A 23080-nucleotide genomic window follows, 5' to 3' on the forward strand; every position below is an offset into this window, starting at 1 on the left:
TTTGTACCAATGTGAAAACCTGTAGCCTAGACTTTATTTGATTTATTTTACACCCGGAAAGTGAGCCGAATTTGTCAAACAATATTAACGCATTACTTATCGTTTCTTTGTTGCCATCAGTTTACAATAATGTGTCATCAGCCAGTAAAGAAATTTTTATCTCATTGTTTAGCAGTTTAATCGCCTTTGTATCGTCGCTGGATCGCACGGTTATTGCAAGCATCTCTATGCAAAGGGCAAAAATTGTCGGCGCTAAAAAGACCGTCTTGTCTCACGCCTCGTTGGACATCAAACTTTTCGGAGATAAAACCATTGTTGGTAATTACGCATGTAGGATTTTTATAAAAGATTTTGACCCACTCTATATCGACCAGGATTGAAGCCTGATTGGCGGCGAGCGACAAGAGCATTTAGATGCCGGTTTAATCTGTTCTTGATTACTTTGTTAAGAATTTTGTAATCAGCATTCAGGAGGGTGATAGGTCTGTAACTATCTGGCAATAGTGTATATTTGTTTGGGTTGAGCGAAAGTGTCGATTACTCCTTCGGGCTGAGTAGACGTTAATTGAGATTGTTGTTTTGTGAAACAGATAGATTTCTTGAACACTTGCTTAATTTTTGGCCACAAAACCTTTTAGAATTCGATAGAAAAACAACTTTTAAGTTGTTTTTAAGAATTTATTTTGGGTTAGTCACGTGTGAATCATTCGATTTTAGACAGGTTATCGTTTTTTTACTCCTTGGCGTTTTCCAAATTAAGAAAATGCGCAGTATTTTTTCTGCTTCTCCGGCCCACCTGGCTCGACTTCACACAATTGCTGCGCGGGTGCGAGCTTCTGCAAATTTATCAACAACTCATCGTCAGGGCTTGCGTCAGTGATTCGTTGTTTGATGTCTTCAAGTCGTCTTTCAATGTCGGTTTGCTTTGCCTTTAATTGTTTTGATTTATCAGCACTATATTTGATAATATGGCCACGCAGACCGCATTTTAAGGCGTCCCACAGTGTGTTGGGATTAACATCTTGTGTTCTTTGATACCAGGTTGATACCATTCTTTGATACCATGAAAAAGTCTAATCTAGAGGCAGTGAAGGGATTTGCTTGTATTTACGTAAAAAGCTTTTTGTTTGGATTCCGGAATCAAAATATGTCAAGCAGTTGTAAATGCTCCATGTGGTGAAGGAGTGTTTGACTGGAACGGAAGTTATTATGTTTTCGGGCACCTCCTTGCTTATCCAAATTTTCGTTTAAAACGAGACTGAAGTCTCCACCCACGATTAAATTTTCGTGTTCAATGCTGTTAAGAATTGAATACATGTTATCATAAAATTGCGGTTGGTCAAGGTTTGGGCCATAAATGTTGAATAATGTGAGCTTGCACTCCCCAAACTTTATATTGCAGAGTACATTTCTTCCACTTGTATTTATAGGTTTGTCCGTAATGCTATCCAATTTGTCTGAAAAGCGTTTCGAAAGTAGAATTGCGACACCTCCACTGGCTGAAGTACCGTGGCTAAACAACACCTAACCCCCCCCCCCCCCCCCATTCCATTTGTCAAGGCTTTTCAACGTCCGGTGTGCTGTGGGTTTCTTGAAGGAGAACTATGTCAGAAGCTTTATTTTTCCAATAATTAAAAACAATTTTTTGCTTCATCGTATCCCCAAAGCCATTTACAATATAAGAGACAATCTTTAAGTTTGACATAACCATTTAAATTGTACTGTAATACAGTAAAAGGACAGTTGCCTATATGTACATAAATCGTTAATATGAATTTTGTTTTTGAAAACACTGAAACCTCGACAAATCTACACTTCTTACACAGAAAAGATTATCAACAAATTAAGTAAATAAAGCATTGAGCAACATTGGTGTTTTGAACTGTAAGCCTATTGCTGTTTCTTTAAGATTATTTTCTAATTTCCATTTGTGTGTTTCGTGGAGCAAAAATAATAGGCTACTGTATCGTAATTGACAATGTAAAGTAATCTAAAGTAATCTAATAAGTAATCTAAAACCCCTTCCCATGAAAACTTTTTGCGTACACCAGTGGCTCCGAGAGGGGGGAAGTCGGGCCAGTTTCCCCACTAGCAAAACATTGTAAAGGAAAAACGAGTAGTTTTTTATTTTTACGCTTTTGAGGGGGGCCTATTTTTAGTACTAAAGTAAAAATGTACTAACTAAATAATCAACAAATTCTTAAATGAAGCGCGTAGTTCCAATTATTTCTCAATCATTGTAAATGTCACTCTCGATGCTTCTCATCAAAGAACAAATCATTTTCGTGTTAAGGTAGGCGATGTTGAATAGCTTCAAGACGTAAAATCTGAAGCTGAAATGATTTCTGTATCACTGAACGGTTTCGATTGTATTGATAGTGTCAACTTGAAAACTGGTGCTGTTTTAGCTAAGCGGGAACTATTTTTGCTTGACAACTGAACCTTAACTTCAAAATCTGCGTTGGCCAGGCATAGGATGTTGTATTCAACATAAGTTATCTGTGAAAGTTAAAGGTATCAGTCCAAGCACGATTAAAGAAAGTAAATCCTGTATATTTTTTGTTTATGGATCATCATCATCATCATCAGTCATCATCTCCGCCTGCAGCAGATTGCGCCTCAACATGATTTATTTGCTTCCAAGAGTGGCGATTTTGAGCCAGCTCGCCCAGTGTCGCCAAATTGAGTCCGGTCCATGATTGGATGTTGTCTTGCCATCGTTTTGGTTGTCTGCCACGTTTTCTTTTTCCTTCTACTTTTCCTTCTGTGCAAACTTTGCTGATTCCTAATTCTGATCTTTTAGTGTGGCCGAACAGTTTTAAAACTTTTGATTTTATTAACTTATTGCTGCAATTGGATGTAATTTGTCATAGTTAAAAGATCTTCTGTTTTCGTGTGGTCAAGTAGCCTTTTGTTGGTCATGCTTCTCATGATGTGATTTTGGAAGGTTGTGAGTTTTTTCTTTATTTGAGTTTTTTGTTTTTGGATGTTGTTGCTTAAATCTAGTTGGAATTCATAATGTTGCCTACAGACAGCGTTGTTCAAATGTCTTATTCTTTTTGGAGTAATTGATTATCTGTAAGCTAGTGGCATCATCAAAGTTATAGCCCAGTCAGAGGAAAAATTCTGAAAAATCTAAAAAAAGCTGTCTTATCATCTTGCAAAGAAAATTGACTTCGAGAAAGTAATCCAGGCGTGGTGCAGTCAAACCCAATGCTTTACATTACCCTTTTGCAATTGAAGCTCTAAAGACGTTTCTTAAATGCTTCAAGTTGGAACCAACAAGAGCTTGATCGGAAGCTGAGTCAGTGCTAAAGTAGCATACAACTAGCAGTTTTAAATTTGTGACTGCTTTGCATTATGTGGATTATACGGTCCTAAACAAGATTCACTGATGAATTTAATGAAATTAAAGGAAGATGTAATCTAAGTAAGAGAAAGCTGAGAATAGTAGGCTACTACTCGCAAGCTAAAGTTGCAGTGGCAATTATAAATCTAAAAGAAAATGATTTTCTTTTCCTAAAGACTGAACGCTTTTACAACTCCACTTAACTAGCTGAATCATTCGAAGGAAATGTATTCTACCGTACATTGCAAAGGATTCGATAGTTGTTGGAATTGACAAATGTATCAACAAACTCAAACATATCGTCGATGAGTTTGAAGTTCCATGAAAATTTCATCGTATGTCTGTTGTGCAGTTGCGGGCATGTGGGACAAATTTAAACCATTTGTAGGCTACAACAATGGCATTTTTCAAGACATTTTGGGTGAGTTGGTACTTTTGACAGAGAGCCACACAGGAAACTTCAGCTGCAAACCAGAACGAACCACCCCATAATCTCTGCACAAGGAATCATTGATTGCAACTTTCGAAAGGTTTTTCCAAATAGTTTTGTTATGATTTTTTTGTGTTCCGGTAGCTACCTCCAACGGTTGCGCTTTGAGAACGTGGTTATAGCAATTACTGAAATTTGTAAAGAATTGTTTGCGCTCCAGTAGGCCTGTGACTCAAAACCGATTGAAGCCTAACTTACACGAGGTGCAGCAATTCAGACGTTACAAAATTTTATCATTTGATGCTGTGATCCGTAACTTTGCATTGCAAAAAGTCCAGAAAGGGTTAAATTAATCAGGGATGTCCAAACTTCGGCCCGCGGGCCAACTCCGGCCCACGAGACGTTTTTGTATGGCTCGCGCCTATTGTTGTACAATGTGTTATTTTTGGCCTGCAATCACACAAAAATCATATAAATTCAACTTGCAGTTTTTAGAAAAATTATTGTGGCTGTTGGCCCGCGAACACTTATTATCAAATCTGGCTTGCGTGGGAAAACGTTTGGACACTCTTGAATTAAATGCTTGGTTGAATTATTTTCGTTGCCTGTAGGCCTATTGTGTGTTTACAAAGCTTTCTAGACAATTTAGTTAGCCTCAATGGCATTTTTGCTGCAAGCAGGGCCCGATTAACCATGAGGCACACGAAGCACAGGCCTCAGGCCCCCTGGTTTTGGGGGCCCCCAGATTTTTTTTACATTAGGCTAGTAGCCTACCGTAGGAGTAGGTAGTGAAAGTTGTTGTGCCAGTGTGAGCACAGTTGTTATTTTTGAGAAACGATTTCAAATTGTGTAACGATTGCTAAATAGAATAACGATTCCGAATCGTCAAGCTTTGGCAAAGTTACTGGCAATGCTAGGCAAAAGTTGAGCACTGCTACTCTGCATCGAAACCGATTGCCAATAGGGGCCCCTAAAATTAGCTGTGCCTCGGGCCCCCGTGAGCCTTAATCAGGCCCTGGCTGCAAGTGTAGCCTAATCTAGTGAATAATTATTATTGATGATTTTTACATTGAACGAAGTTCTTTTCATGCTAAGGAAAGTAGGCTAATTTCAGCTTAACACGAACATGCATGATGCAACGCAATATTTGCTAAAAAATATTATGGGGCCCATTTTTCGCATTGTTTCCCGACCAGTGCTGACTTCTCTCGGAGACCCTGGCGTACACCACTGTCGCCCCTATAGCCGCTATTCACTGCTTTATCGATATCAAACGTTTGAATCTGCTACTTTAACTTAAAAACGTTGAATGCTTCGATCTGCTGATTTTTTCAAGCTGAATCGCTCTTCCAAAAGTCCAAAGTGTTTTTACCACTGTTTAGCTTCGAAAAACCTGCTGTTCATTGGTTTTTATAAAACTTTAATAAAACGTAATGCTTCGTTTTTATAAAGTAAAACTGTGATATTTGGACCTCGATGTTATGTGCAATGTGCATGCCGGTAATGTGAAAATAATAATGTGTTGGGTAAAACTGGCATGTTTTTGTTTAGCTTGGTTGAAGTTAATACTGTAATGTCCCTGAAGTTACGATAGACTATGGATTACACTTTTTACCATAGACTGCCTTCGAATATCAATTGAAATGGTTGTTATTTTTGAGGGACATTCACACTGTGATATAGTTAAGCTACGACTTATCACTATGGACTTAATTCTAGCCATGAATATGGTTCAATATTGCCTGGTGGCAATAACATTCAATGATAAGTCTTGCCTACTATTTATTGAGGCAAGGGCGCCGGAAGCAGGAGGCAGGTGGGTGAATGCTTCCCTTGCTCTCAAATTTTCTCTGGATGGGGCCGGGGGGCAATGGTGCCCTTTTAAGGTAATGTAAGCTACTGTAAGTCATCTTTGCGACTATTCACAAACAAGTGATGGACACCAATGACTTAGAAGCTGTTGATGAGTTCATTCGAGCAACCGACACGCGTAAAATGTCTTCGGATTGGTTTGATATTTGTCTACTGCATATACAGTAGCCTATATACAGATTATCCCGTGTACACATTTTATACTTTGCAGCAGATTGTGACGCTATGACCATGAAATTTATCTTTCGCTTCTTCTTGTTCAAGCTATTTCAATAATTATATTTCTTTCATTTATCTTCATCTGTCTCACATTTCAATGTATATACTGTAGCTAATAGGGGGGGAAAACGATTAACGAACTGCCCAGCATTATCGCTATATCTTATCTTAAAACTTAAAAAAACTGGTCTTTCAGCAACAAAAGTGCCCTTTTTCCATATTCCTGTCAAAAATAGTTCCGGCGCTCCTGCTTATGAGAAAAGAAAATGGTCCTCGTGGTCTTGGTAAAGATTTGAGTGGTACAAAATTGTAGGAAAGTTAAGGAATGGTCAAAACATCTTAACATAGCAAAGAGTGTGAGAACCTGGAAGTTCTTAGAAGGAAAAGTGTAAGTAAGCCGTTATGATATAGGGTCAAATTAGGAAAGGTGAAGAAATGATAGCTTTGCGTGGTAGGCTCAATAAAATATTATTTTGGAGGCTTCACAATCAATTATATATTTTGAGTTCAAGGTTCAGAATACCGTATTGCTATAATTAAACACAGTAGCCTATCAAGGTGCAAAACGATGCCAAGCATTATCGCTACGTATCTTATTTTAAAACTTAAAAAAAATTGACCTTTCAGCAACAAAAGTGCCCTTTTTTCATAATCCTGCCCCCAGTCAAAAATCGTTCCGGCATGGGAGGGGTATCACGGCTAAGAAAGGCCATTGGCAAAAACTCAAGAATTTCAACACTTGGAATCAAATTTATTTTACTTTAGTCCAAAACCTTTCTCATGGAGTGTTTCAAATCTTTTCTTATTAGGCTCATGTTTACTCTAAGTCTAAGAGCTATTTCTATTGTCTTTGTTTATAAAGCCTTCGAGTTTGGCAACGTTTACGTCTTAAAGAAACCCGAGTCACACTTTGTATCTTGAAAACAAAGCCTCTTGTTTTCATACAAAGGCAAAGCACATTTACTTTTGTGATAGTAGCTTTGTGCTACGCTTGGATAGCCAAACTGTAAGTGGTCAGCATAAGTATGGTACGTGAAGCAACATAGGCGACACTTAAATCTACATGTAGGCAAAAAATCATATCCAAGTTTTCCGACAAACAAAGTTTTAGACTTTAGTATAATTAATATTTTTAAGTGACATTAATTTACATAGAAGTTATACCTGAGTATGAAAGTTTTCCTGTAATCACTCAGATCTTGTATATTAACTGCGGCGAGGTGTTTAGCAGAAAGTGGATATGGCGGCTACAGTGCGAGCAACTCTCACAGTTATGGCCGGTGACATGAACAGATTAATTGAATACCTGCAATACTTGATCAAACTTTTGTAGGCTACCGTGATGTAAATTCAGCTGCATTTTTTTGCTTACCGTATTGACTACGTTGTGATTCAATATTTTATCCAAGGTTGGTTGCTTGGTTTCCTTAAATGTAAGCTAACTTATAGATTATAACGCTGTAGCAGAAACATTAGGCCAAGCCGAGTCCAGTCAAAACCCGTCTCTAGCCCAAACTTTTTTATTTTAGAAAGGACTGCATACGGCAACTAAATCACGACTAAAAGAATTACTGCGTCAAAAAATTCCGAGTCCTGCCCGCTTTAATTTCAGCACTTCTATTCTAATAGAGAAAAAATTTTCCCCGCAGCACTGGAAGAAATGGGATGTTGTATTCAATAAAGAGATGTTATAAATGGGCACTAGGATAGGTCAAAAACTTGCTTCTGTCTGAACGAAAGGCTTCCACAATTAACTTTTCTTTCAGAAGCCCACCAACGTTTCATGCGATAACACCAACACACAAAAAAATTTATCCTCAGAGTCGTGATTGGTGTTGGTGTCACTCTTATTGGTTTTAACTTGGCTTGATGTTTTTCGCAATAATCGAATGCTTTCTGCTTTGATTTTTTCACGCATTGCTTCCAAAAAATCTTCAAAAACGAGTCATTATTTTCACTAAATTGAAAAGTAAACCGGTAGCGAGAGTGCAACTGAAAGAAATGTAGCGCCTCTCTGCCACCACTACATTGAAACAAAAAGTAGCAACAGCCGCTACTCCAACAAATGTAGTGGCGCTACTACTACCAAAAAAATTGCGCGCTACTTTTCACTTCTGTCCTAATGTACTCCTTGGACCGTTTGTCAACGCTACCGCCGACAACACGCCGCATGCCGCGTGACCACCATGTCGTTGACGACGACGGTGTAGCCTCCTCCGTCCATCAGACGGAAAGGAAGGTTTGCGTGTTTTCCATGACAACACTAAATATTATCTGCTTTTTGATGTATGCTACTGTAGTGTAGCTGCCTTTTAGTGTAGAACAAAAAACATCAGTAAACTGGAGTGAGACAAGAACGTCAAGAACAAAATGCGTATTAACGTTTTGAAAGTTTGAAAAAATAGCCTAACTGATAAAATGCAAAACTAATAATTTGCATCCACTTCAACATGAAACCAAATACAAGTCATAGGAACAGACCACACAAATTTTTGAACTGCCTGCATGCTGTCCGCGCGTTGGACATAGCCTATAAAATATAGCGAAAGGTTAAAAAAATTAAAAACAGAAAACAAACAATTTTGATATATGGTGATATATGATATATGGCTATTTGATATATAGTTATAGGCTACCAATTAGCCTACATTGTCGCTCCATGCTGCGTGTTACTTTAACAACCTGCGTAATGCACAGAACCAATATGTAGCATATATTGACTTGCTTGTTGCGGCTTACATATTACATACTACTTCAATTGTCGTAGCTCAGGCTATAATGGAAATGAAATATGACTTAATGAGGTTTCAGTTTATTTCTTTGGTTGTAAGGGGTCGCTTTCCTCTATTAACTGCATCCCTGCCTGACATAAACACTTGGAAAGCTCTTTACTTTGTGGTACACCGGACACTCATCTCTAACAAATTTCTGGTTAGTATTAGAGTAGCCTACCGCAAGCAATTGATCAGTGCTAACATAATTGCTTGTTTCGAATGCACACATAACATACAGACGAAACGAAAAATTGTACATTGCAGGAAAACTTTTTTAACGCTTCATATCTTTTTCTTAACCAAGTAGTTTCAACCTGTTGAAGATGACATTGATAAGGAAAAAATTCAAATTTTTGGCGTATGGGCTTGCAATTTTGGCTTTTATTTGCTACTGGAAATTTCTAAGTTCTGCGATAAGTTCAACAAGCATTCCGGGGACTCCAGAAACATTACTTTCTCCAGATTCAGCTTATTATGGAATGCAACACATAGATAAGTATGGACTGCCGTTAAGTTGGTTTACGAACCAGTCCATAGAATCAAAGTATGAAGACTGGACTCAATACTTTTCTACTTTAATCAAGTCATTTAAAAAATATGAGTCTCAAAGTCCTAATAAAAACCAAGATAGATTTACAACGTCAGCCAGTGTTGTTATATCAAAGCAAGGCTACAAAGTGGGAGAAACTTTCAAGGCAACACTGCAAGCAAGAGACAGTAAAGGAGAACTTAAAAAATTCGGTGGTGATTATTTCCGGGCAAGGCTGATCCGTGATAAGACAAAGTTCCCGGATGGAACTCCTTGTCGTGTCATAGACAACACAGACGGAACATACACGATTGAAGCGCCTCTTCCTATGCAAGGAAGACTAATCCTGGACATCAAACTTGTTTTGTCAGTTGAAGGAGCATACGAACTCAATGCCCAACAAACTTCCCTGGGCTCATGGGGACACGTTTATGTTGGAACGTATGAATCTGGAGAGTCACTGGTTTGCAATGTGAATCTTGACACAGACAAGACGTAAGTCAATTCTGTCGGCTTCAAGTAGGTTAATGTATTTTCTGAGGTGACAAATTGATCATTTTGGTTGTATAGTTGCACTTTTGAAATGCTTTGGTCCAATTACTTACTTGGCTTAGGAAAATGCAAAGCTTATATTCTTGTTAAATTTTCATTGTTATGAAAAAACTGTAATTTAGGGAAAATAGATTGACTTTAACGCTTTAAAATCAGAACATTCTTTCAAAACGCTGCTTGAAACCGACAATTTTGTGGAAACATCATAAATAAAAATACAAAAAGTAGGGTACTTCCAATGAAGTAATTTTGGTTATAGCGTGTAAAGTGTAAATATTAATACGGGTAGCCTATATGTAATGTTGAATGTTAAAACGTGTTATTGCAAATACTTAAAAGTTTTATTTCAATTAGCCACGTTATGATGTTGAAGACTTGGCCTAGGCTACTCTCTATAAATGTATATTTTCACCTATTTTGGCAGTGATTTTGTAAAGATAGCTCACCCCGCAAAAATATTTTCTGAATACCTGAATACAAATGAAACTAAATTTACCGGGCAAGCTTTTAAATAATGAAAAATAATCCAGTGTCATTTTGCGCCCATTGCGACAGCATTATACATTACATATAATGCAACACAACAAAATATCGTTAAACTTTACTTTTGGGTTAGTTGTTTCATTCTTAGTTTTATTTTGTTTTTTCAAATTGAAAATAATTACAAATGTGTCGTTTTTTCAGATTGAGACCTCTTCCAAAGTGTGACTTCACTAATCCACGGAACAAGGAACCTTGGCTTTGCCTCATGCCACCTTCAAAACGGTGCACTCCGTTGAAAAACATCGCTTACCAAGGCCCAGGAAGAGGAATGACTTTAGATTTGATCAGCCATTGCAAACTCTATCAATGTCAGTTGTCTATAAGTACAAATGTTACAATTACAGTTTCCTCAAATGGAAATAACCAAGACTCAAGAGCTAGTATGCCAAAATGTAACCAAATGTTTTCTGAAAATCTGTCTCCGGATCAAATCACAGGATATTTTGAAAACAGTACTTGGAAGTCATTTCAATGTAACAACTTGGAAAGGATTTCAAATGTAAATAACAAAGTAGTGTATTTTCTTGGAGACTCAACAATAAGGCAATTTTATTACTGGTTTCAAGAAAAGTTTGTGCTCAAAGACTTTGGACCTGACAGTTCACATGTTTGGCAGCAACCGCGAATATCAAAATCATTTCTTTTCGATCGAAAAAATTTAACACTGTTTTATCGAGCCCATGGTCCACCTTTGCAAAATCCTGGGCCCCCGAGTTCGCGACCATACATCAGCGATACAATTGTTAACATACCTATCGGGGGAGAAGATGTTGTGGTTGTGTTCAATATTGGGGCGCACCTGTTGAACTATGACCCATCTGTTTTTCTGCATCGGATTAAAGGAATCAAAGATGCAATTGCAAAACATCATAAAAAATTTCCTGAGACAAAATTTATCGTACGAAGTCAGAACGTGGTTGAATATGTTTGGGAATGGAACATTTATCGCTTTGAAATTATGTTCAGAAAAACGTTCTCGGGATTAAAAAATGTTGTCTACTTATCCGTTTGGGACATAACAACAGTTTGGCCGCTCAGTGATTACCACCCCACCTTGGAGACGCTTGACCAACAAGCTATGTTGATGTTGAGCTACATTGTATAGTATTAAAATTTGTATTGCATGTCATCAATGTTGTATTACGTAATATGAACGCTTATTGTAGCTTCAGCAGACTGTAGCAAAAACCTGCACCATAACGCTTTCTCCAACTTCACTGTGTAGTTTTTTTTAATTTGATGTGTTATTTTACTTCTAGCCTTGTTGGTGTGAAAATGGGTCTGCAGTGTAGTGCAACTATAGTCTATTATACCGTATATGTGTTCGCGCCAGTCGGGGCTTGGATAAGCTATAAATGGTGCATTTGCAAAAACTCACTTTGAGAGACAACTCTTAGTTTTTAAGGAAAAACTAGGCCTATACAATGAAATTGAAATTGATGAAGGAATTAATACTATATAAACAAAAAACTTATAAATAACATTCGATATGCAGAAGACACAGTCTTGCTTGCAACGTCACAATATGGTTTGCAAATTTTACTAGATGCAGTTCAAACATCTAGTGAAAAATATGGACTAAAAATAAACATTAACAAAACTAAAACACTGGCAGTCTCGAAACGTCTTCCTGAACCAACAATTTGCGTGTACTGCAATGATAACAAAATTGAACAGGTTCAAAAATTCAATTATTTGGGCTCAATACTGAATCCAAGCACCAGATGTGAAGAAGAAATAAGACGACGCATTGCATTATCAAAGTTAAGTTTCAACACCAAAGCAAAAATCTTCAAAAATTGAAAGCTCTCCAAAACCTTAAAAATTCGTTTGTTAAAATGCTTTGTTTGGTCAATTTTGATGTAGCCTACGGATGTGAAACTTGGACACTAACGGCAAAAACTCGAAAAAAGCTTGAAGCTGCAGAAATGTGGTTTTACCGAAGAATTCTTAAAATTCCATGGACAGCTTTTCAAACCAACAAAGCAGTTCTCCAACAGATGGGCCAGGAGCAGCAGATAATGAGATCTATAGAAATGCGTCAGCTGAAGTTCTTGGGTCACATCACAAGGAAAGGCAAATTTGAAGATTTATCTTTAAGTGGAAAAATACTAGGAAAATGGTCGAGAGGAGCTCAAAGATTCACATTTTTGCACAATTTTCAACCACATATCAAAAACCCTACTAAAATTTGGCAAGGCGCACGAGGTCGATCAAACTGGAACATCATGGTTGGTACATAGAGGGCTGCATCAGCCATGATACCTACAGAGAGAGAGGCCTATACAAATATCCCCTTTATCTTTGATTTTACTGTTACCGTAATACTTTCTTCTCAAGTTTTTCGTTTTTGCAGAAATGCCTCATTTTTAAGTAGTCTCATTGCAACGATCATAAATTATCCTCCCAACTACAGCCACTCGTATTTAAATGGTTTACACGTGTAGAACACCCCTTCACAATAAAATCATAAAAAGATTACGTTAAATTATAGGCTATTTATGGTAGTTTAAATTTAATCTAAGGCGACATGAAACCATTACGAGAAAACAACTGATTTCAGTAAATAGGTTGCACGCTGAACTCGCGGCCTATAATAGTCTATATCGCTAGTAGACCTATAGAAGCAACCTACTGTTCATTTAAATCCAAACAATCATTAAGCCTGTAGTGATCAATATTATTATTATTATTAAACGTTTATTTCACACCTTGCGATCCATATGAAGCCAAAAGAACAACTTTATAAATTTTACTTGCATTCAACATCAACATGCACTATAAGACAAAAGCGATGGTATATGCCACTATGCCAGTATAAACAAATAAGTAGACACATTCAGAATAAGGTTATAAGAAATACGGTACATTGTTTGTTAGTAGTGTTCATGAAACGATGGCAAAAAGAATTCAATTCGATTTTATGAGTGACGAAATTAAACTATTTGATGAGATTTCGCAAACTTTGACAAACGCAAAAAAACCTTTCTTATCAAGGCCTCAAATGTAGTTAATTAGTTATACCACAAGATATTTGATGCTCACTGATTTTCATGTGACCAGGCAGTCCATATAAATCACAAAACGAATTTTCTTCTCTCGTGTTGTCTCTATATGTCAGGGCATCCGTTGGTTAACCACTGCCTGGTGTCGTCATCGATAGAAACTAGGCCTTCCATACCATGAGGAGGTCTGTATAGCCGGCAATCACATGATAACTTTATAGCGACAGTTGTAGCAAGTTTAGTTTCCCAAAGTCGGTACTTGCGGGGGCGACCACGTGGAGGTACTTGCTTTCGTCCCCACAAAACGAATTGTTATACACCACCCGAAAATGATGCATACTAATAGAACACAAAATTTTACTACATAGTAGGATCAAGTGATATCATCATGCAAGACACTTCACCTGCGTACTTAGTTCGGTCAACAAAATTAGGTTTGAAATTAAAAAAATACAGCTTTAAGCGTTATATTCTGTTTGAACCCTTTAGTGGGAAAGCAATGTTAGAGATGAGCAAAGTTGGTTTGGTTTTGAATCTTTATCCACGGACTGACAAAGCCTTGATAGCTCATTCCTGTATGCCACGTACTACTTGTAGTTACGTACTACTATGTTGGTAGTTTCGCATACTTGTAGAGCAGGGTTACTCAACTAATCTAAACAAAGGTTGTTAGAAACTCGACTCCCTTTCTTAAATGATTAACTTGTTTCACGCTCGGTTGATTTTCGAGCACACGATATTCGCATTTTGTTGGTAGCTCTTTCTTTTTGCTTCGTCTATTGTGGAGGTAAGAGCTGCCATTTTTATTGTAATTGTTTCTCATAGTTTGTGTGTGTGTCTTATTGTGTCTTTAGTTGTGTCATTATACTTTTGCTAACCTAGTGGTATTTGAAGTAGAGTGGAGTATAGGGCAACTAGCACTTAAGCGACCAGACTTTGAGAAGTGATCTGCAATTCAGTTCAGGCAGTAGACGAAAACTTTGGCCACTTGTTGGCAACTCGTGGAGTTAACCTGTAGTTAGGGTTTAAACTCTACAAAGGTCCAGCTTGACAAGTTCAACATTTTTAGTGGTCCGGTAAATAAGTTATTTCACACGCAACCACGAAAGTTAAACTATCTGTACCAAACCACATTTTTACGTAAAATGTAACTCGAATTGGATTTCTGAGAAAGTGTTGGGGAGTCTGGGAGTCGAAGCCCCTCAGCAACTAGGATAATCACAGTAAAAACTGTTTCCTCCCAGTAGAAAGCTGTTTAAAGAAGCCCCGAAACGTGGCAATGAGGTTATTCTTTCAAAAGCTCAAGGTCCACCATCAACACCCAGAAGGTCCGGATTCGGACCGAGGTCCGCCAGTTGAGTAGCCCTGTTGTAGAGGGTCTTGACCCAGGGCCGGTTACCGAGATTGGCAGAGTGAAGTTTTCCGATTGTTGAAGTGTTGTTGCCGGGAATTATTCCATTCACTAGGTGCCGCTGAATAGAGAGCAGTCCTGAAATGCGCTGCTCAAGCGCACACCCCGAGAGTCGAACCAGCGCCGCGTGATTTGGAGCCAGGCGCGTAACCACTGAGCTAACGGGGCGGACAAAGCCTTTGCAAAAAGCAGTTAAGCTCAGTGGTTAAGCGCCCAACTTTGTAGGCTACAGAAAGAAATCTCAAGATCAAGCAGCGATGGTGCGTTTGAGCAATGCATTTTAGGACTGCTTTCCATTCAGGCACCTAGTGGATGAAATATGGACAACAGATCATTACAGATAATTTACAATAATTTACAGACAACAACCAAGCTACCGCCAATGGTCTAATTTACAGAGCATAGGCTATACTAGCTTATAGGCCAGTGTTTCCCGACCTTTTCAATGCACCGACTATTTTTGCAATAACCCAAACTTTTGCGGGTTGACGGTCGTTAAGGCACATCTGATGTCGTCTTCTGGTTGTAGTTGGTTGCGGTAGCCTACTTGGTTTTAATCATATAGCTAGTGCTGAAAAACCAGCTTCACAAAGATGTGTTTTCAGAAAGGGCAAAAGAGCTTTTGTTGCCTGCAAACAGAGTTTAGATAGGCTAGATTGGGTTCCATTACTTGGACGTTGGCCCAGAATTGAGTCAGAGAAACACTTTTGTATTTCTCTTTCCACAGCTGTCGACTTTGCAGCACAATTAGTTATTCACCAATGCAATCTATTTCAGGATGAACCAGTAGCGCTAAAACCTCGAAGGGATTTCGCACCCACTTAAACTCTTTATTGAAATTGTGGGAAGGAATATATCTGTCCAGCTCGAACAGAAATGAAGTAAGGTGCTCAAGAAAGATTCCCCCGATGCTTTTTGAATTAAATTCTTCTTCTTCCAAAACTGTGTTTAAAGCAGGAAAAGCTTCCCACTTTCCATTCGATGCATCCACAGTTTCATTTTACCTTTAAATGCGACAATGTCTTCCGATACATCCAAAAAGATTTTATTTTTTTCTTGCATAGTAGTGTTCAGCTGGTTTAAATGGCTGAAAAAATCACATAAGAACAGCAATTTGGCAATCCACTCGTTGTCGCTAAATCGCTTGGCAAGTTTATAATTCTGCTCTTTTGAAAAAGCACCGGTTTCATTGCGTAGGCTACACTGTAAACGAAAAAGGCTCGAAAAAGAACCTATAAGGGAGCTACTGCGAATGGGGTTCTTTTTAAGAAAAGAACCCTTTAGGGGGTTCTTGAAAGAACCTATAAGGGAGCTACTGCGAATGGGGTTCTTTTTAAGAAAAGAACCTTTTAGGGGGTTCTTAAAAGAACCTATAAGGGAGCTACTGCGAATGGGGTTCTTTTTAAGAAAAGAACCCTTTAGGGGGTTCTTGAAAGAACCTATAAGGGAGCTACTGCGAATGGGGTTCTTTTTAAGAAAAGAACCTTTTAGGGGGTTCTTAAAAGAACCTATAAGGGAGCTACTGCGAATGGGGTTCTTTTTAAGAAAAGAACCCTTTAGGGGTTCTTGAAAGAACCTATAAGGGAGCTACTGCGAATGGGGTTCTTTTTAAGAAAAGAACCCTTTAGGGGGTTCTTGAAAGAACCAATACAGGGTTCTTTCAATAACCCCCAACGGGTTTTTTTTCTTAAAAAGAACCTTTTTGAGGTACTATTATGAACCTTCTGAACGTTCGATAAAATACCTTTCAGGTTTTTTTCTTATTTAGTACCTTTTTGAGGTACTATTATGAACCTTTGATAAAATACCTTTCAGGGTTTTTTTTTATTTAGTACCTTTTTGAGGTACTATTCTGAACCTTCTGAAGGTTCGATAAAATACCTTTCAGATTTTTTTTCTTATTTAGTACCTTTTTGATGTACTATTCTGAACCTTCTGAACGTTCGATAAAATATCTTTCAGGGTTTTTTTCTTATTTAGTACCTTTTTGAGGTACTATTATGAACTCTCGATAAAATACCTTTTAGGTTTTTTCTTATTTAGTACCTTTTTGAGGTATTATTATGAACCTTCTGAAGGTTCGATAAAATACCTTTCACGGTTTTTTTCGTATTTAATACTTTTTTGAGGTACCAACCTTCCTATGGTTCCAATAGACACCTTTAGATAAACTTACAGTGCTATAACTGATGCTTAAGGTTTTATTGAAAAAGACGGTTACAAAGCAAATACCTTCACAAAACACGATTATCAAGAAATCGTGTTTTGTAGAAATGAACAAGTGTAAAGAAAACGAAAAACAGTGAAGCATCTTTATTCTTTACATATAGGACGATAAAAAAATACAGACCACAACAACTACAAAAATTATATAGGATGATCGATAGCTTTTAAAGAGCGCAGAAAACGTACTTGCAACAACGAGATACCGGTACACGTTTTCTGATCTCCTAAATACCTTCCGAGCATCCTGTATAATCACTGCCCATTACAATTTATTTACAAAACGCAATACCTTGCTTGTTACCTCCACATCTAAATGTAAAATGTGGGTAGAGAAAAAAGACAAGGTATGCTTAATGGATTTGGGGTACTGGATGTTAAACACCCAGTAAGTACTCATCAGCACGGCCACAGCATCCACTAAATTATCCATGCCAATTACTTGACACCCATCAACCATGACAGTGAAGCCATCTTCTTCTTCAAACTGTATAACCGGATATGTTGATTCTGGATTCTATAACAAACAATGAGCATATTATATATCAACTCGATGGCCAGCACAAGTGCGGGCATTGAGCAACATTCACTTCACCAAACAAATAGCCTACAATGGGTGGGAGACACACAACCAAGAGCCTTTTACTTGGTATCACATTTAGCGATTATCAATCAAGTGCGATGGCTCGCCATGCAGGACATCAGTAATGTTCTTAATCAACTTTTACATTCTTAATTAACTTAATTATAACCACCAATTTCCGTAACAAAGCATGCATTGAAAATTGATGCTTATAGCATTGGTTGTGATGTAGCCATGATAACTCTCATGAAAGAGTGACGGTACCGTGAGTATAGCCAGCTTGGATTAAACTAGTTCTTCTCTAAAAAATGATCTATTATTATGTATTAATTAATAGTTGCTATACATACTGTACGAACTACAAATTAGGGAGCGTTCAACGTCAAGCGGTAACTGGGGAGGGTACCTGAAAGTTGATATTGGAGGAGGGGGTGAAAAGCTGGGTGACGTCAATTGTAAACCCTTCTCCTCAAGCAAAAAAAGATAGTTTAAACTTAACTTGATATAATGAGAATGCAAGTTTAGTTATGTTACCTGTTAAGTTCAGAATGTCCGCCGGCAATTTCTGCTTTTTAACGTCCTGATAAAAACGGTGGTGGCTAGTTTCTGAGAGCAGTTCAACACAATCTTTTTGCACCAGACTGTTCATTTCTTCGATCATCTGCAAAGACAAAAACCTCAAATTAACCTTCACATACATCCACGATTTCTGTCACTATATAGGATATATTAAAACTCATAGTATAAACACAGGGTCAGTTGGATAATAATGCTTAAAGGCGAAATATATTTGTCAATTAATCAGGCTTCTGTGTTTATACTGTGAGTTTACTGCACTGAGCTAACAAGTTCCAGCAGCGATCGCCTGATAGTTGTCGCCTGATATATCTGATGTCAGCTAGATCCCAGTCATCTTACTAACCAGTACGTCACACTGGCTTTAGTCTTTAAATAGTGCCGTATATATATAAAAATGAACGTAATGTTCAACATACCCAAACAGCGGTTCCCAACGACAGATATTTCGCTTGCAGATCCGCAACCGACATTTCGTTCCCATTGTGCAAACACGTGGATCGAGTGCACAACATTCGGTCGCGAATCAAGCCGTTGTTGCGACAGCTCTCCCCCTTCGCCATCTCCCCTCTCAATTGTTTCAAATGACGCTCAATGTTGAAAGCATCTTCTACCTCGCCAACCAACTGTAAAACACAACAATTAGCACGCACACAACCATAGATACAAGGTTTGCAGTAATAAGGTTTATAGTAGAGTAGACATTGACAGTTGACGGTATCCTGATGCGATGGTTTCTGAAGACAATATTATAAATTGTAAATAGAAACAGAGGATTAACTGTTGTTTTACAAAGTATAAAGTTGTTGTTATTGTATAAAGAAGACCACGTTGCGTAATCACAAAACAACAGACGAGAACATTAATCTGACGTGAGAGGATCCTTAGAATACAAACTTTTAACCAGTATATCGCCAAAGTACGACATAATTAATAATATAAAGAACAGTATCTTACCAACTAATTGTAGCATACAGATCTTCACGAGTTGATTTCTGCACTTCGATAGTTGGCATAATTACTGATACTATCTTATATATGCAGCAGCAGATGTCTTGACTCTATGTCTATACACTAATCTAACTATCCTAAACTGTGAAATGCGTTGTAGTCACCACATACACTGGCTTGACCGGTAAACTGGTCTGACCCGTAAACGTACGATAACTAGTAGAAATTACGTCAAGAGACGCACAAATGCTTCCTTCAGCTTACGAAAACGAAAAAAAAGTTTTCTAAACGACGACTTCAAGCTTGACTGAACAGCGACACAAAACGATAAAAACACAAGGTTGTTTTGATAATTTTACGTTAGTTTTTTGTATTGCCTACTTGTGTTCCTTTATTTCGTCATGCGTTCTTTATTGTTTTGCACTCTCTTGCACTGATCGCCAAAAGAAAAAAGGATTCGTAATTGGCAAATCGGTTTGTATTACATTCGTTCTAAAATTGCTTATTTCAATATTTCATAATTTCAAAGACAGTCACAAATCGAAAGCTCAAAAGTTACAGCGCAAGTGAAATTGTCTAACACGCACATTAAAGTAGCCTAAATTAATGCACATCAAGCATATTAAAAGCACAAACAAAAACCAAATCAAAAATCGTGTGTCGTTTCATCTCATTTTACAAATGTTGTAGACTATGTTTTAATCATCATCATCATTCGTTCAGTCAATTGGAATTGTCGGTCACGCAATATGCCTTCTCTCTTCACAGCTGTACAGTTTTGCGTTTATCAAACCTTACTGCATCAATATCGGATTGTCCATGCACAAACTGTACAGTCTTGCCTTTACCAAAATGTAATGCACCAAAATCAGAATCAACATATCCGGTTATACAGTTTGAAGAAGAAGATGGCTTCACTGTCATGGTTGACGGGTGTCAAGTAATTGGCATGGATAATTTAGTGGATGCTGTGGCCGTGCTGTTGAGTACTTACTGGGTGTTTAACATCCAGTACCCCAAATCCACTAAGCATACCTTGTCTTTTTTCTCTACCCACACTTTACATTTAGATGTGGAGGTAACAAACAAGGTATTGCGTTTTGTGAATAAATTGTAATGGGCAGTGATTATACAGGATGCTCGGAAGATTTTTAGGAGATCAGAAAACGTGTACCGGTATCTCGTTGTTACAAGCATGTTTTCTGTGCTCTTTAAACGCTATCGATCATCCTATGTAATTTTTGTAGTTGTTGTGGTCTGTATTTTTTTATCGTCCTATGTAAAGAATAAAGATGCTTCATCGTTTTTCGTTTTCTAAGGTTGGTACCTCAAAAAGGTATTAAATAAGAAAAAAATCCTGAAAGGTATTTTATCGAACGTTCGGAAGGTTCATAATAGTACCTCAAAAAGGTATTAAATAAGAAAACACCTGAAAGGTATTTTATCGAATGTTCATAATAGTACCTCAAAAAGTTATTGAAAGAACCCTGTATTGGTTCTTTCAAGAACCCCCAAAGGTTTTTTTTCCTTAAAAAGAACCCCCATTCCCAGTAGCTCCCTAATAGTTTCTTTTTCGAGCCTTCTTCCTTTACAGTGTTGTTGCTAAAAGAATCTCAAAAAAAGGTTAAAAAAAAAACGTTTCGAAAAGAACCTTTCTGCAGGGTTCTTTTCGAAACAAGTTCCGAAAAAGAACCCTAGGCTTAGGGTTCTTTTGGCAAGCAAAGGGTTCTTTTTGCAATAAAGAACCTTTGTTGTTAAAAGAACCCTAAGCCTAGGGTTTTTCTCGAAAAAAGAACCCTAAACGAACCTTTTTCGAAACAAGTTCCGAAAAAGAACCCTAGGCTTAGGGTTCTTTTGGCAAGCAAAGAGTTCTTTTTGCAATAAAGAACCTTTTTTGTTAAAAGAACCCTAAGCCTAGGGTTTTTCTCGAAAAAAGAACCCTAAACAAACCTTTTTCGAAACAAGTTCCGAAAAAGAACCCTAGGCTTAGGGTTCTTTTGGCAAGCAAAGGGTTCTTTTTGCAATAAAGAACCTTTGTTGTTAAAAGAACCCTAAGCCTAGGGTTTTTCTCGAAAAAAGAACCCTAAACGAACCTTTTTCGAAACAAGTTCCGAAAAAGAACCCTAGGCTTAGGGTTCTTTTGGCAAGCAAAGAGTTCTTTTTGCAATAAAGAACCTTTTTTGTTAAAAGAACCTTAAGCCTAGGGTTTTTCTCGAAAAAAGAACCCTAAACGAACCTTTTTCGAAACAAGTTCCGAAAAAGAACCCTAGGCTTAGGGTTCTTTTGGCAAGCAAAGGGTTCTTTTTGCAATAAAGAACCTTTTTTGTTAAAAGAACCCTAAGCTTAGGGTTTTTCTTGAAAAAAGAACCCTAAAAGAACCCTAAACGAACCTTTTTCATTTACAGTGTAGCCACTTTCTCTAACACTTTTCCTCTTGACAATCAACGGATGTTTGAATAAAATAAAAGCCCAGTGTGCTCCGCTAAACAAACAATTCCGTTGAGTTACATCAAAGTTGCATTAAAACACATATTGCTTACACATATGATCTTAGTTGATGTGCTTGCGGGCTCACCCAGGGCCTTCCGCGGACTCATTTGAGTCCGCGAACTCGGGTTGGGAAACATTGTTATAGGCTAATAGCCCACTCTCAACTGAAATTTGACTGCCTTGCAGGTCTACATGCTGGTGATAATGGTTAACATTATTGGAAATTTAACTACAATATTCTCTTGGCATTTGTTTACAATATTCGTGTGAGGAAATCTGCTAAATAAAAATGTTTCGGTTCATTATAGCAACTCATTGCCTATTGGTGGTTTGCGGCTCAGCGGTCTACTGGTAACAGCTTTGCCGGAAGAGAATATACTTGTCTTCAATTTGAATAATTTCAAGAAGAAAAATTGTCGTTGGGACATTTTTAGGCTCCGAAAAGAAATGGCGGAAAAGTAGCTTTGCTTACGTGACTGGAAACCTCGATCGTAAGACAGACGTTTGATATAAGTTAGGTCGAAGACTTTGTTTTGTGAGAAGTCAAGTTAAAATTAAAAAAAAAAAGATTTAAAGTGAGGTCCAGACTTTTAGAAATTTCTTTGGAAAAGTATCTGAAACCTTATTCAGCAAAAAACAGCTTTTAAACAAAGGGTACCGTAGCCACTAAAACAGGTCAATTCCACGTAAGATCCTAATGAATGCAATGGCAACGCCAGCCAAACTCCACTCGCCAACTACAAGCGCAAACCATAAATCACAACTTAGGTTTTTTATACTAGTGTAGAGACCCGGTGCTAAGTCTCTATTGTTTTCTACACATTTTCTACATAATATTTGGGTTAATTGAACTGATTGAAGCCCAAACAGAAATAGGCTGATGAATTGTTATCGTTATCTCTAAGCGACCTAACGGAGTGGAAGGTTTGCTTGGATGATGACACAAAAGACTGGCTATTCTCCATAGTAGCCTTCCGGTGTATTCCAGGAATATCGTGAATCTGGGATGGTAAAAGGATAGACCCTCGGCTAGTGGCGTAGCTAGGGGAGGGGGGTGGCGGAGGGGGAGGACCGCCCCGAGCGGCACGTCTAGGGGCGGCACTTTCAGACAGGACGTTTTTTTTTCTTTTTGTTGATAATGCAAAAGTACACGAAAAATGAAAGCAAACAGAATGGCAACGTTCAAAACATAAAATAATTCCACGTTAAGTCAGTTAAGAAAATGAAATTATCTATTGCAAATGTCTTGAAACTATTGTTACTGATGCCATGCCGCACTGGATTTCACTTTTGGCCACATAAACCGGCCTTGTATCCTGAATTATATATTTTAAATACAGGGAGAGGGGGAGCACAACACTATGTTTATTAACTGTTGTAATAAATAACTTTGCTACCGTCACTAGAATGTGGCTGTTAGATTGCGAAAAGTGAAAACATTGCGCATTAGCATGGCTAAAGTCTTATTTATAGTCTTACTTAAAGTCTTACTTAAAGTCTCATTTAAAGTCTTACTTAGCCTATAGATGATTTTACTGCATTTGCAACTTTGTAATTTGTGCGCTTGCTCATT

The 23080-nt window shown here is 37.8% G+C and overlaps 2 protein-coding genes across 2 annotated transcripts; one reads left to right on the plus strand and one right to left on the minus strand.

Moving 5' to 3' along the window:
* The first annotated feature begins 9123 nt into the window (after positions 1-9123).
* LOC145787922 (NXPE family member 2-like) lies at positions 9124-11756 on the plus strand. The gene is made up of 2 exons (XM_082599759.1): positions 9124-9668; positions 10410-11756. The coding sequence occupies exons 1-2, from the start codon at positions 9124-9126 to the stop codon at positions 11371-11373; spliced, it is 1509 nt and encodes a 502-aa protein (XP_082455885.1). The 3' UTR covers positions 11374-11756.
* Positions 11757-16873: 5117 nt separating this feature from the next.
* LOC145787973 (uncharacterized) lies at positions 16874-19150 on the minus strand. The gene is made up of 4 exons (XM_082599812.1): positions 19024-19150; positions 18486-18692; positions 18025-18151; positions 16874-17424 (listed from the first exon to the last, which is right to left on the minus strand). Exons 2-4 carry the CDS (start codon positions 18627-18629, stop codon positions 17390-17392), a joined length of 306 nt encoding a protein of 101 aa, XP_082455938.1. The 5' UTR covers positions 18630-18692; positions 19024-19150; the 3' UTR covers positions 16874-17389.
* Between the last annotated feature and the right edge of the window lie 3930 nt (positions 19151-23080).

Source organism: Aplidium turbinatum, chromosome 18 (assembly GCF_918807975.1).
Source record: "Aplidium turbinatum chromosome 18, kaAplTurb1.1, whole genome shotgun sequence".
Classification (NCBI taxonomy): Eukaryota; Metazoa; Chordata; class Ascidiacea; order Aplousobranchia; family Polyclinidae; genus Aplidium; species Aplidium turbinatum.